We start from the raw sequence: 12892 nt of genomic DNA on the forward strand, positions 1-12892 counted from the left end.
CGATCCAACCCTCGCGCGCCGATTGGCGGGTTTGCTCGGAGGAGCCGCTCTACGTGGGGGGGCTGGGCCGTGGCGCCCCGCCCCTTTCCCGCCGAGCCGTGCTCTCGGCCGGCCCCTGACTGGCTAGGCCGCGCCTGTGAGTGGCTAGGATGGCGGTGGCGGTGCGGGCTCTGCAGGAGCAGCTCGAGAAGGCCAAGGAGAGCCTCAAGCACGTCGACGAGAACATCCGCAAGCTCACGGGGCGGGACCCCAACGATGTGCGGTGAGGCGGGAGGAAGAGCGGGGCGGCCGGCGGGGGGGTTTCGGCTCAGGGGGGCCGCCGCGCTCGCCCCCTGAGAGGCTTCTCTGCGGTTGCCCCCTTCGTGCCCGCGCCCTTTCCCTTCCCTCTCCTGGGACTTCAGGGGCCCGAGCGGTGCAGCCGTTAGCCCCGTTCCTCTTCAAATCGGGGACGGAGCGGGCGCGCAGAGGGAGGCCTACGAGCAGAATCCGTTAGTGGCGTCCACGTGAGTTGCCGGGCGCGGCTGCGCCCTGCGAACGAGGCTTCAGTGGGGCTCGTTAGTTCCTAGTAAGGGCGCTTAGGGACGCAGCCTGCACCGGCGGCCAAAGTTAACCCGGGTTAAGAGTGCGCTCATACCCCAGCCTAAATCTGTAAAAGTTTCCGTGCCACAAAAGGTAGGCAAAACCCACTGCCGTCCCCCTGCATTTTCTGCTACTTCCTTCCACGTGGGAAGTCAAGGAATTTTAATAAAATAGGCCATCGGGATCCTGCACATGGTAGAAGCAGTCATTTCCTGTCCCCAATCACTAAAGCGGACTAATAAAGTGGGGGGTGGGGGATACATTTGCAGCAGGTCTCCAGTGGTGTTCCTTTGAGGGATGTTTTCTGTACCTCTTTGCACCTTCCTGATGATTATTCCCTTGGCTTTTCCCCCCAGGCCCGCTCAAGGGAGATTATTGACCATCACAGGCCCTGGTGGAGGTAGGGGGCGTGGAAGTATATTACTTAGGTGAGTATCTGTGGATGATTAATGGAAACCAATTCTGTACCTTTCTGAGGGCAGCTTCTATGCTGCACGGAATGTTATGCTTGTCTTTGAAGGCTAGAAATGAAAAGAAGGTTAAATGTTGTTTTAATGTGTTGATAGAAGGTAGCTAGAGTCTGAACTCAGCTGCCATACTTGTACAGTGATGGGGAAGAGAGCGGTTCTGTTCATGGTCCAAAGCATATTCACAGGCAAACAAGCAAATAACTGTTGGGGTACTTGACCATTGCTTGTGCTGTCATTGCTGCCCTAAGGTTGCATGCAGCTTCTCTTCTAACCTTAAAAAAAAACTTCACTAATTTCAAGTTGGACTTGTACAGTTGCTGTAATGTTAGTTTATGGCAGTGCTGAGGAGCCCACAAGATTGCTGTCTTCAAAGATTTAAATGGAAGGCATGTATAACTTGCCACTTGGCTCATATACCACTGTTCTTACCAAAGGGTGGGCAGCCAACTATGCTATTCTAAGGGTTACAGATCCTCTGCTGTTGTAGCCTAAAACTGGCATGGTATGGTACAGTGGTACCTCGTGTTAAGAACTTAATTCATTTTGGAGGTCCATTCTTAACCTGAAACTGTTCTTAACCTGAGGTACCACTTTAGCTAATGGGGCCTCCTGCTGCCGCCGCTGCGCAATTTCTGTTCTCATCCTGAAGCAAAGTTCTTAACCCAAGGTACTATTTCTGGGTTAGCGGAGTCTGTAAACTAAAGCGTCTGTAACCCAAGTTACCACTGTACTTGAAGGCAACAGAGCTCTGCCTGGTTTTTATTGGATGGTGTTTTAGGCTCTACTTGCACAGCAGTCTTTGCAGTCCTACAGATATTTGGCCTACTTGGTATTTAGTTTGGTACTGGAAAGTTTAAAATTGCTTAGATATATTCACATTTTTAGAGTTTCTTTAAAATGCTCTTAAAAGGAAGGAATAAGCTTTTGAATTTGTGGCATTGTGTAACTCAGGGATTAGTTACTTTTGTGGGTGGTTTATTTTTTTAAAAAGTCACATCCTCCACCCTTGGAGGGGCTTTTTTGAATTGGAAGGGATACTTAGTTTGTTCTGTGTATGAGAGTTGGATATATATACATGGGCAGAGAGAGAGAAGGAGATTATTTATGTGAGGTGGGGGAATAGAGGGTAGGTATGTGTTTGAGAGGGAGAGATGTACTTGCAGAAGTGTATATGTGAATTACAGTATATGGGTGTGTGAGAGAGCTGCATGCGTGTGCTGAGAGGCTTTCTCTTGCATCTCACCCAAATATAGTCATACCTTGGAAGTCAAACAGAATCCATTCTGGAAGTCCGTTTGACTTCCAAAACATTTGGAAACCAAAGTGTGGCTTCTGATTGGCTGCAGGAGGCTCCTGCACCAATCAGAAGCCACACTGGATGTTCGGGTTCCGATAATCATTCGAAAACCAAAACACTCATTTCCGGGTTTTAATCGTTCGGGAACTGATTTGTTCGGGAGCCAAGGCGTTTGAGATCCAAGGTACGACTGTAGTGAACGTTCCCTGACAATGGAAACAGAGAAAAGCACTCTAGCAATCTTGAGGCATAAGCAAGCTGGTTTAGGGAGATGTTCTCCTTCAATTATTTGGGCCCCAAACCATTTAGCGGCTTAAAGGAGTACTAGTATTTGGAATTGGGCTTGGCAGCAAATAGGCTGCCATGGTAGTTCTTTCAGAATTTATGTGATATGATTCCATCAGGATAAAGCAACAGCCTTGTTAGTGGGTAGCCAGGGGGCCCATGTGTCTGGGTCTTTGATGCAGGATACTATCTTTCCTTTTTAAACTTAACTTTTTTTACAGGGCAACTGGTAACACTTCAAAGTACAGCACTGGTGAGACCCTAGACACCTCCCATTCAAATTTGCCAACGAGCACTTGTCTGTTTTTAAATACGTACATAAATATGTACATAAACAGCAGCTCTAGACTGTGGATGGGGTGGAGGGCCCAATCCACATATAGTATACTGGCCCAGGAAATCCCTGTTGCCACCCTATAGCTCTAAGTTCTCCCTGACAGCCAGTTTGTTTCTCCCCTTCAAATGACAGCTGAAATTGGCACCTATACATAAAAATAAGCATATGCAAATATTTCTTGTGGGCCTCTGCCCTGAGTCTTTTCAGTACCCAACAATGCTCCTCTGCTGAACTGTATTCTGCACTAATGAAAGTTTTCAAGGGCAGCTCCTTGTACAACACATTACAGTATTCCATTTGAGAGATAAGCAGAATGTGCATCATGGTGGCAAGACTGTCTGTTCAGGAATGTTCCTACCTGGTGATAAGGTCAAACCTGGGAAGGGCAGTTTGTGAAACTGGGGCTACCTTGGCTTCTAGTGACAACTCTGGATGTAAGTGTGTCCCCAAGCTGCAAACCTGCTTCTTCATGGAAGGTGCGCCCCCATCTGAAACAAGCCAAGTACCTAATTTATCAACATAAGAACCACTTTCTCACAATTCTTTATTGTCAGCTTTCAATCTGTTAGCCCATTACGGAGCCCAAGAACTGGTTCAGCACCTGAGCAGCCTCACCTAACTCAGATAAAAAAAAGAAAAGAAATAGAGCTGATTTTATTTGTTAGACTGATTACATCTTACTTTCACCCTCTGATCTCACTTAGTGGCTTCATATAAATGTTAGAGAGCATGGTGTGACTTATGTAAAACTTGCTGCACACAAAGCAAGACATTGAACTTTAGTTTTATGGGGTCTTGGCATTATAAACTTGCTTGGAGCATACTGATCTGATATACTGATGTGTGCTCTTTTGTTTCAGGCGTGGATTCTCGGATAGCGGAGGAGGACCCCCAGCCAAACAGAGGGATCTAGAAGGGGCGACCAATAGGTGAGCAGAGAATGAAATGGGGCTGAATTCAAGAACAGGATTGAATGAAATTAGAGACAAAAACAGCATGCCTTCTTAGCTGACTCAGTATATTTCTGTAGTGCGTTTCTGCATGGTTTTTATATAGCACTCAAGGCTGTGTATAATTTAAAATGATTGCTTGCAATTTCAGACATACAAAAGGAACTGGGAGGGAAGAAAGGAAAAACCATTCATGTATCAGTTCTTCTTTAATTACGTTGCATAATAATTCTTCTTGGAATTCTACACTAGCAAATAATTTATACTGGTATATCCTGATTCTGTGTAATATTTTAAATAGGATTTCAGTAGAACACCTTTTTTGTCTTGAGTACCCGTAAATTGTGTAGGAGTTGCTACCCTACAATATGTTCTGTAGAAAGAAAAGTAAGCGGACTTTAAAAGTGAGGTCTCCATCTTTAAAAAGATGCTGTAATAAAGCAACAGATTTAGCAAGCAGCTAATCTACATTCACCAGAGAGTTCATTGGATCCCAGCAACAACACGGACAGAGAGGTTGGATCAAAGCAGTCTGTGAAGCACAGTATCTTGATTTTAGTGTAGTTATTGTGCTTTTATTAACATCATTTTCTAAGCCTATTGAAACATTTTCCTTGGTTCTAGTATAAAATGGATGCCTTTGATACTCTCTTAAATTTAGGCTAGCTGGGGAACGTCGGACAAGGAGAGAATCACGCCATGAAAGCGACGCAGAGGATGATGATGTTAAAAAAGTAAGGGATACCTAGAAGTTGGTGGGTAGAGAGGGGAAAGAAGTGTAGAAAAGCTTCCATTAACCTGGATTTGACCTATCCTTGCAGCCAGCGTTGCAGTCTTCTGTTGTTGCTACCTCCAAAGAACGAACACGCCGAGACCTTATTCAAGATCAAAACATGGATGAAAAGGGAAAACAAAGGTATCTAACAGTGCTGTTGACTATAACCATAACCACGTTTTCAAACTCCAAGTGCATAATACAAATTATGAAATAAGTGTTCTTTCTTGCACAGAAAACTTTGTCCAATATTTTATGCTGTCTTAGCCTGCTTCTTAAGAAGTGTGTGTACAGGTTCTGACTGCACCAGACAACTCAACCCAGCTCCCATGTTTATTTACGTAGAGATTTAGCATGTTGTGTTTTTCGAAGATAGGCATCCTGCCAGATATTTTTTTTCTAAAATGTTCCCTTCTTGGTGTTTTTTGTTTGTTTGTTTGTTTTTTTGTTTTTAGTTTGATATGAACCAGTCTAATTCAGAAGTAAGTCCCATTGATGTTGGTGGGATTTTAGCCTTGGTCTTTAAAGAATACTGCAAATTAGCAGCTATTGTACTTTTTCATGCTTTTCTGTGCAAAATCTTGGGAAATTGGCATATTTCATTAAAATATGTTTATGAAGATCTTAGCTATCTAAAGGTCTCACTTTTAGACAGTGCATTGTGTTGAGCTGCTTGTATATCAACTTCAGATAGGTAGTTTGTGGGAAAGTATCAAAATAATTTTTTTGGGAAATTATTTCTTAATTCAAGCACCATCTCATATATATTAGTTGGGGTGGGGCTGGAATGCTGGGCTGGAATTTATTTTCAGGCTGTGACCATTGTGCTCTGGGTTCTGACAGTAAGAGATGTTCTACAGTGGAGTGGACTCCCTCGAAAGGTTGTAGACTCTCCATCCTTGGAAGTTCAGGCAATCTGTCAGGGTTGTTTTAGTTGATTTTCCTGCATTGCAAGGGATTGGACTAGATGACCCATGGGGAGGAGTCCCTCCCAAGTTAACAATTCTATGATTCTCCGTAAGGGCCAAATTTCTTGGTCATACAGCTAGCTCTCAACAAAAAAGTAAGTCAAAAGAAGATGACTATATTTTCAGTGCAATGTTGTTTACAAAATGGCAAATCATTTCTTGAGGTTCCTTATGAAAACTCACAACAATGGTATTCCTTTTATTAATAATCAGTGTATTTAATGTATTTTATTGTTGTCTTCAATCTTAGATAAAACTTCTGGATGTCTTTGGGTCATAAATTAAGAACTTCATTTAATTTAATATGTTTGGAAATTATATGCTGCTGTTGATAAAGCTATCCACTGGAATTATCTTGTTATCTTATCATGTTGGTTGTTGAAATTTGCAACATCCAGTGGTTATGTTTCTTTCTAAATAGTTTTTTACCCTGTATTATTGTAGCCTTTTTATAATTCATGTGCCGTTAACTAACAACCTTGGAAGATTTGGAAAACTGTTTCAGTAGGTATGCATAATGAACACGTATGAAAGTCAATCATATAATATCTTTTTACTCCTTTTCTGTTCTAGGAATCGGCGCATATTTGGCCTGTTGATGGGTACTCTTCAGAAGTTCAAACAAGAATCAACAGTCGCTACTGAGAGGGTATTAACTCAATACCTTGTAATGTTCATTAGAGGAGAGAGACTACTATTTCTGTTGAATGAGAGAATTGTATACTGTCTTGTGTGAAGAAACTTACTGCTAGTAACCCAGTAGCTCAGATTTTTCATTGTGGAAACATGAGGACTTTAAAGTCATTTTTCAAGTGTAAAGGGAAACAGTGAGCATTCCTAAAACTTTCCTTAAGCCTATTAAGCTCAATAGAACATGGATCCTACTACAAATACAGTTCTGTATGGCGACCCTAAACTGGGTTCTGGCAACCAGCTGGGAAAAGCACTAGTAAATGCCAGCAGCCTAGAGAGGTCCATGCTTAGATTTCGTATGCCCTGCCTTTAGTTGGCTATATAGTTGATTTTTTATTTTTATTTACTTGTCTCTGGTTCCATAACAATTTGAAAACAGATTGGGGGGGGGCACAGAGCTCCTATTGGTTGCCAGGCTTAAGGTCATAAGTTGGAGAGATGTAATTGCATTGCCTGGCACTGCTTCACTGTAAATGTGGATTCCTCGATACACAAGGAGTGCTCCATACCTTAGGGGAGCAGAAATGAAAAAACCAACCACTATAAGCAATGACTACTAAGTCCAGTCAAAAGTTGTGGGCCATCTTGCAATAATTAGATAAAGCTTTTTCTGTATCAGACTTCAGTATTGATCTGATTCCAGAACAGGGGTCGACCAGCTATTAAGTGGTATATAAACTAATAATAAAATTTCTGAGCTCACCTTAAGCAAATCTGAAACGGTTTCTCCACTTCAGCAAAAAAGACGGCAAGAAATTGAACAGAAACTTGAAGTGCAGGCAGAGGAAGAGAGAAAGCAGGTTGAAAATGAGAGGCGAGAGCTCTTTGAGGAAAGACGTGCTAAACAAACAGAGCTGCGGCTATTGGAACAGAAAGTTGAACTTGCTCAGCTGGTGAGTCAAAATTGAAGCAGCTGCTATGTGGTGTTTGTGTTGTGGACAATATTAAAAAAATAAAAATCTTTCTTTTACCAGCAAGAAGAATGGAATGATCATAATGCCAAAATAATTAAATATATAAGAACAAAGACAAAGCCTCATCTGTTCTACATACCTGGCAGAATGTGTCCTGCTACCCAGAAGCTGTTTGATGATTCCCAAAAAAAATTAAATGGTATGTTACTGGTGGTAGGGTAGATACATTTTCTTTGATATAAGCTCTTCTGGCATTTCAATAGAAAAAGTTAAAGTGATATTGATAAGGCAGTAAAGCAAACTTGCATCTTAGTCAAAGGGTCAGTTCTGGGAGTCTGCACGTTTACACAAAAACACATAAAGCCAGAACTGGCCCACCCACAAGGTGGAGGATTGCCTACCCAGCTTTGGAAAGTTGGTGCAAAGGCACTGGCAGGGTCCTAGAGTCCTGGTTCTGGGGTTTGGGAAAATTCTCAGAACAGCACATAGTTGCAAGCGGGGTTTTTCCATCTTGCAAGATGATGTGCTTGCACAAACAGAACATTTGTAATGGTGTGACATTGGAATTCCAGCCCAAGTGATTGACAGATACAACTTGTCTCTAGGGGGTTGGGGAGATAAGAATCTTGCCCACCTGTTGGATCCAGTTATAAATTATTTCTTAATGTGAAACTTTACTGCTCTTAACTGCCAGTAGCCTGTAATTAAAAAATACTTGGCAAATGCCCCAGTTCACAAGTGCACATTCTGACCTCTTAACATGGATGATCGCTTGTCTGTATGAAACTTTTCTTGTGTGAAGTGGTTCAAGTGATCTATCAGTAAGATGGAACCATGCTAACTACCCACAATAAGCTTAGTGTGTCTTCTTTCGTTCTGCAGCACTGTTTGAAAATAGGCGCATTGAGTTTGCTGAGCAAATTAACAAAATGGAAGCCAGGCCCAGGCGACAGTCTCTGAAGGAAAAAGAACACCAGGAGGTGCAGAAGGAAGAAAAGAAGGAAGACCAGAACAAGGAGCAAGAAGAGGGTAAGGCGGTTCAGCAGGTGGAAGAGATGGAGACAGGTAATCGGAGCAATGATGTAGAAATGGAAGAGGTAGGGGAAGAAAAGGAGGTAGGTGCTAGTCACAGTGATGGAGAGATAGAACAGGAGGAGGAGGAGCAGAAAGAGGAAATGGAGGTTAAGGTAGATGAGGGACCAGAGATTAAGGAGAATGATAGGCAGCAGGATAATCAGGAGGAGGATGTTGCGTTAGGGAAAGAGGAAGGTGAAAATACGCTGCCAGTAGATGGCGAGCAGGATGTGATGGAAACCAATGAGGCAGATCATGCAGAGCCACTAGAAAATGAGAATAGCAAAGAAGTGGAACCAGAAATGGAGAGTAATGCTCAACCAGAGCAGGAGGGGCCTGTTGCTCCCTTGGAGAAAGAGGAAGGCAACAAGCCAGAAGTGGAAGCTGAACCAGAGGAGGCAGAAGAGAAGGAGCCGGAATCCATTGCAGTGTCCGAGGCTGAGGCCCAGCCTCGACCAGAGGCTGTGCTTCAGCCACAGCCTTCACCACAGTTGGAATCCACTCAAGATCAAGAGCCTCAGGTAGAGAAAGAAGAAACGGTAGTGCCTGAGAATCTGCCTGAAACTCAGGCAGACCAAATCCAGGCAGTAAGCGTAGAAGTCAAGAACAAGGTTAGGAGCAGGAGCAGAGGTAGAGCGAGGAACAAAGGCAGCAAGAGTCGAAGTCGCAGTACTAGCAGCAGCACCAGTAGTACTAGTTCTACAAGCAGTAGTAGCGGCAGCAGTTCTAGCAGCGGCACCAGCAGTAGTCGGAGTAGTTCCTCCAGCAGCAGCAGCACTAGCGGAAGTAGCAGTCGAGAGAGTAGCAGTAGTTCCAGCAGCAGCGAGAGCAGAAGTCGAAGCAGAGGGCGTGGGCACAATAGGGATAGGAAGCGTAGGAGGAGTCTGGATCGAAAGCGAAGGGATAATGCAGGAGTAGACAGGAGTCACAAGTCTTCGAAAGGTAGCAGCAGAGATGCGAAAGGATCAAAGGATAAAAGTTCAAGGTCGGACAGAAAGAGGTCTATATCAGAAAGTAGTCGGTCAGGCAAAAGAACTTCGCGGAGTGAAAGAGACCGTAAATCAGACAGGAAAGACAAAAGGCGTTGACAGAAGAGACCAGGCTCCCTAGCCTAATCTTTGCAGCAGAAGATTACTTGATGAGTGAAAGGATTCCATGTGGGGAAGAAACGGCTGCCTTAATTGCATGCTGTATAAAATCTTTTGGAGAAATGCAGACTCTTTACCAGGCAATTCTCGTGCTTTTTACATGATTTTGTAAAAGGTTACTTATCAAATTATGTGACGATGCAAAAGTGTACAAATAAAAGGATTGACAACCCCTTCATCTTTTTAAATCTCCTCTACTTAAAAGAGTTTCTGTATATTTTAATAGGTACATAGTTACATTTGTGTGAATCATTTCTGTATCAGATCTTTTTTTTTGTAGAAATAAATGTGTATTTTACAGAGGTGTGAGAGCCTGTTGCCGCTTCATCTCGCATAGATATCTTTCTCCCTTTGCCATACTTCATACAGAGTGTTTGAATATTCTGCCTATTAACACTTCCCCTCTTAATTGCTAAAAGTGAATTCTCAAGTTCTGTGAAGGAGCACACACCTGTGCATAATCCAGGTTTTCTTTTCTGTGCTTTCATTATACAAATTGATGCCAGCTTTTACTAACGTTCCTTGGTGAACTAACTGCCCATATACAGAAGCCAAGTGAGTGTATCAAGCCAATTCTAATTACTTGGCCATCTAAAATCTGTTTAGAGACTTCATGTAGTTATTTCAACAAGCCTTGCCTCTCCCCTAGTTTTAGAGTAATGCTTAGATTTTTTTTTAAAAAAAAACTTGCATCTCATTTATTTCTGTGCTTTGCAGTATGTTGCAGGAGGCCTATGGGTAACTTCAAAACTAGATTATTGTTGGCCACAGGCTAAACTTTCAAATGCCAATAAAAATGCAGTATACCATTAAATTAATTGGGGGTTAAGATGTTGTATTTATGAATACCTGTTGATTGAGGAAAGTGGATTCAAAACTTGGAATTTCTGTAACATCTAAAGCAAGTCGATGGCAATATAGTTGGTGTAAAAAGGTGACATACTGTTTTTAAACTTCCTACAAGTGTATTCATTGGCTTGTTCTGTAAAAGTCTAAATAAAGGTAGCTTTATATACTATTTTCTGTATTCTGCATTTACTTTTTGTTTAATGAAAAGGTTTTTTTATACTTATCGTTCACCTACCAAAACTAAATGGTCTGACACAAATTAGAATCCCCATTCCCAGCTATAAACATACATTGGAAAGACCAGAAATCTCAACTTGTACGTAAGTACCCCTTAAAAACATTTAAAGTAGTCTCTCACACCTAACAATGTGGATTTGTGTATGGAATGTAATCCTGAACTGGGCTGGCGAAGGATTTGTGTGAAGTGCCCTTTTGAGTTTGTTTCCACCAGCCACTCAGCTAAAATTCCTTTTTAAAAGTCCTGGCTGCAAATGTCTCTGTGGATGGGCTGGTGGAATCCAAGAGCACCTGAGTCATTTTGTTCCACGTCTTAATTTGCAACGGGGAAAGGGTAGATAGGAAAAGACACTATTGGCCTCAATAGGCATGCACCCAACTGGTCTAAACCATTGAGCTTCTTGGGCTTGCCGATCAGAAGGTTGGCAGTTCAAATGCCTGCGATGGGGTGAGCTCCCATTGCTCTGTTGCAGCTCCTGCCACCTAGCAGTTCGAAAGCACGCCAGTGCAAGTAGATAAATAGGTACCGCTCCGGCGGGAAGGTAAACGGCATTTCCGTGCGTTCTGGTTTCTGTCACGGTGTTTGGTTGCGCCAGAAGCGGTTTAGTCATGCTGGCCACATGACCTGGAAAGCTGTCTGTGGACAAACACCGGCTCCCTCGGCCAGAAAGCGAGATGAGCGCCGCAACCCCATAGTCACCTTTGACTGGACTTAACCATCCAGAGGTCCTTTACCTTACCTTTACCTACCAGTATTAAGTTGGCAAACTGCTTAGTGTTCTTAAAATGGCCCACTATGGTAGGTTAGTGTTAGCCTGGGATAAATAAAATTTAAATTATAAAGTTGGCAGTTAAATTACACATTATAAATTACACATTTTATAATGCATGTCAGCTTTACATACCTGGATAGGGTTTGCCCACGCAAAGCTTTTAGCAAGTGTCAAAAATGGTAAAAGTGAAGGCACCTGCCTGGTGTCAATAGGCAGGAAGTTCCAGAGTGTTAGTGCCGCAGTGCTAGAAGATGGATTCCTTAAAAGTAGGGAAAAGACATTACGTGGCACTTGTAAAAGCAGACCCACAGATCAAGCTGGATGCATGGCCATATAGGGACTAAGGTGATCCCTCAACTAAATTGGTCCTAAGCTGTTGAGCAGGGGTCAGCAAACTTACCGTGCCTTGGGCCGGTGTCTCTAGCGCCGATCACGTGGTAGGACAGGGGAGTGTGTGCCCATACGCATGCGCACACGCTATTTCTGGCGCACTTCCGGGTCGGAGAAGCACCGGAAATAGCTTGTGTGCATGTGCACGGGCCTTCTTCAACCCGGATGTGCACCGGAAATAACGTGCATGCGCACAAACTATTTCCAGTGCCCCTCCGACCCGGAAGTGGGCAGCCGTGCAGCGCAGCACTGGTAAGAGCGGGCAGTGGGCGGCAGGGGTTGCTGCGGGCCGGATAAACGAGTCCCTTGGGCCTTATCCGGCCCACGGGCCTTAGTCTGGGGACCCCTGCTGTTGAGTGTTTATGTACTAATGGTAACACATTGAAGTTGGCCTAGTAACAGATTGGTAGCCAGTGAAGATATCTGAGAAGATACCGTATTGGCCCGAATATAAGCCGCACTTTCCCCCCAAATTCCGACCGTGAAAAGTTAAAAGTGCAGCTTATATTCACGACCTTACAGTATGCAGCCAGGAGTTCGGGGCAGACAGTGCCAGGTGGGTCCTCTCTCCCAAAGCCAGGAAGGGGAAAGGCCGCTGGCCATGCAGCATGTGCCCCCCACCCAGTATGCAGCCAGGAGCAGCTAGGAGAGGAGCGGCTTTTATTCGCGTATTTTTTCTTCTCCCCCCCTCCAATTTTAAAGGTGCAACTTATATTCAGGTGCGGCTTATATTCGGGCCAATATGGTATGTCATAAGCTGACTGTGCTAATATTGTAATAATAGTAATCTTGATGTTCAGGGTGACAGCCATGAAAGCATTAAGATGAGGCAGCCAGGTTCCAGTGAGAGTTGGAGGTACTGAGAGGAGCAGTAATTTGAGAAGGATTCTCAAGAGAACCACACTACTGAAGGAGATGCGATTTATTTATAAAATTCTATACTGCCATATAAAATATCAATACGGTTTACAGTGTTAAAAGATGCCATTTTAAAGAATATAAATAAAAATAGGGATAATCATTAATTTGACTGGTTGATGAAGATAAAAATTGAACAGCGGCAAATATATGTTAGAATAAAAAGATCTTCAAGAGATACCTAAGTCAAAGGATGCTTGTGGAATCTTTGCTGGAAGAGTGTTCTGCAGCATGG

At 43.4% G+C, this 12892-nt stretch overlaps 1 protein-coding gene across 1 annotated transcript; it reads left to right on the forward strand.

Moving 5' to 3' along the window:
- The first annotated feature begins 3 nt into the window (after positions 1 to 3).
- On the forward strand, positions 4 to 10508 carry PNN (pinin, desmosome associated protein). The gene is made up of 9 exons (XM_083614063.1): positions 4 to 262; positions 936 to 1007; positions 3829 to 3897; positions 4580 to 4652; positions 4740 to 4834; positions 6235 to 6310; positions 7092 to 7247; positions 7329 to 7467; positions 8151 to 10508. Exons 1-9 carry the CDS (start codon positions 150 to 152, stop codon positions 9428 to 9430), a joined length of 2073 nt encoding a protein of 690 aa, XP_083470189.1. The 5' UTR covers positions 4 to 149; the 3' UTR covers positions 9431 to 10508.
- The last annotated feature ends 2384 nt before the right edge of the window (positions 10509 to 12892 follow it).

The sequence above is a fragment of the Podarcis filfolensis genome, assembly GCF_964270895.1.
Source record: "Podarcis filfolensis genome assembly, chromosome: 1".
Taxonomy (NCBI): domain Eukaryota; kingdom Metazoa; phylum Chordata; class Lepidosauria; order Squamata; family Lacertidae; genus Podarcis; species Podarcis filfolensis.

Excerpts from the sequence above, each read along its gene's own strand:
- PNN (XM_083614063.1), top strand. The coding sequence starts at position 150 with ATGGCGGTGGCGGTGCGGGCTCTGCAGGAGCAGCTCGAGAAGGCCAAG. Across the intron at positions 263-935 it reads CGGGACCCCAACGATGTGCG|GCCCGCTCAAGGGAGATTAT; the intron begins GTGAGGCGGGAG and ends TTTTCCCCCCAG. Across the intron at positions 7,468-8,150 it reads TTCCCAAAAAAAATTAAATG|CACTGTTTGAAAATAGGCGC; the intron begins GTATGTTACTGG and ends TTCGTTCTGCAG.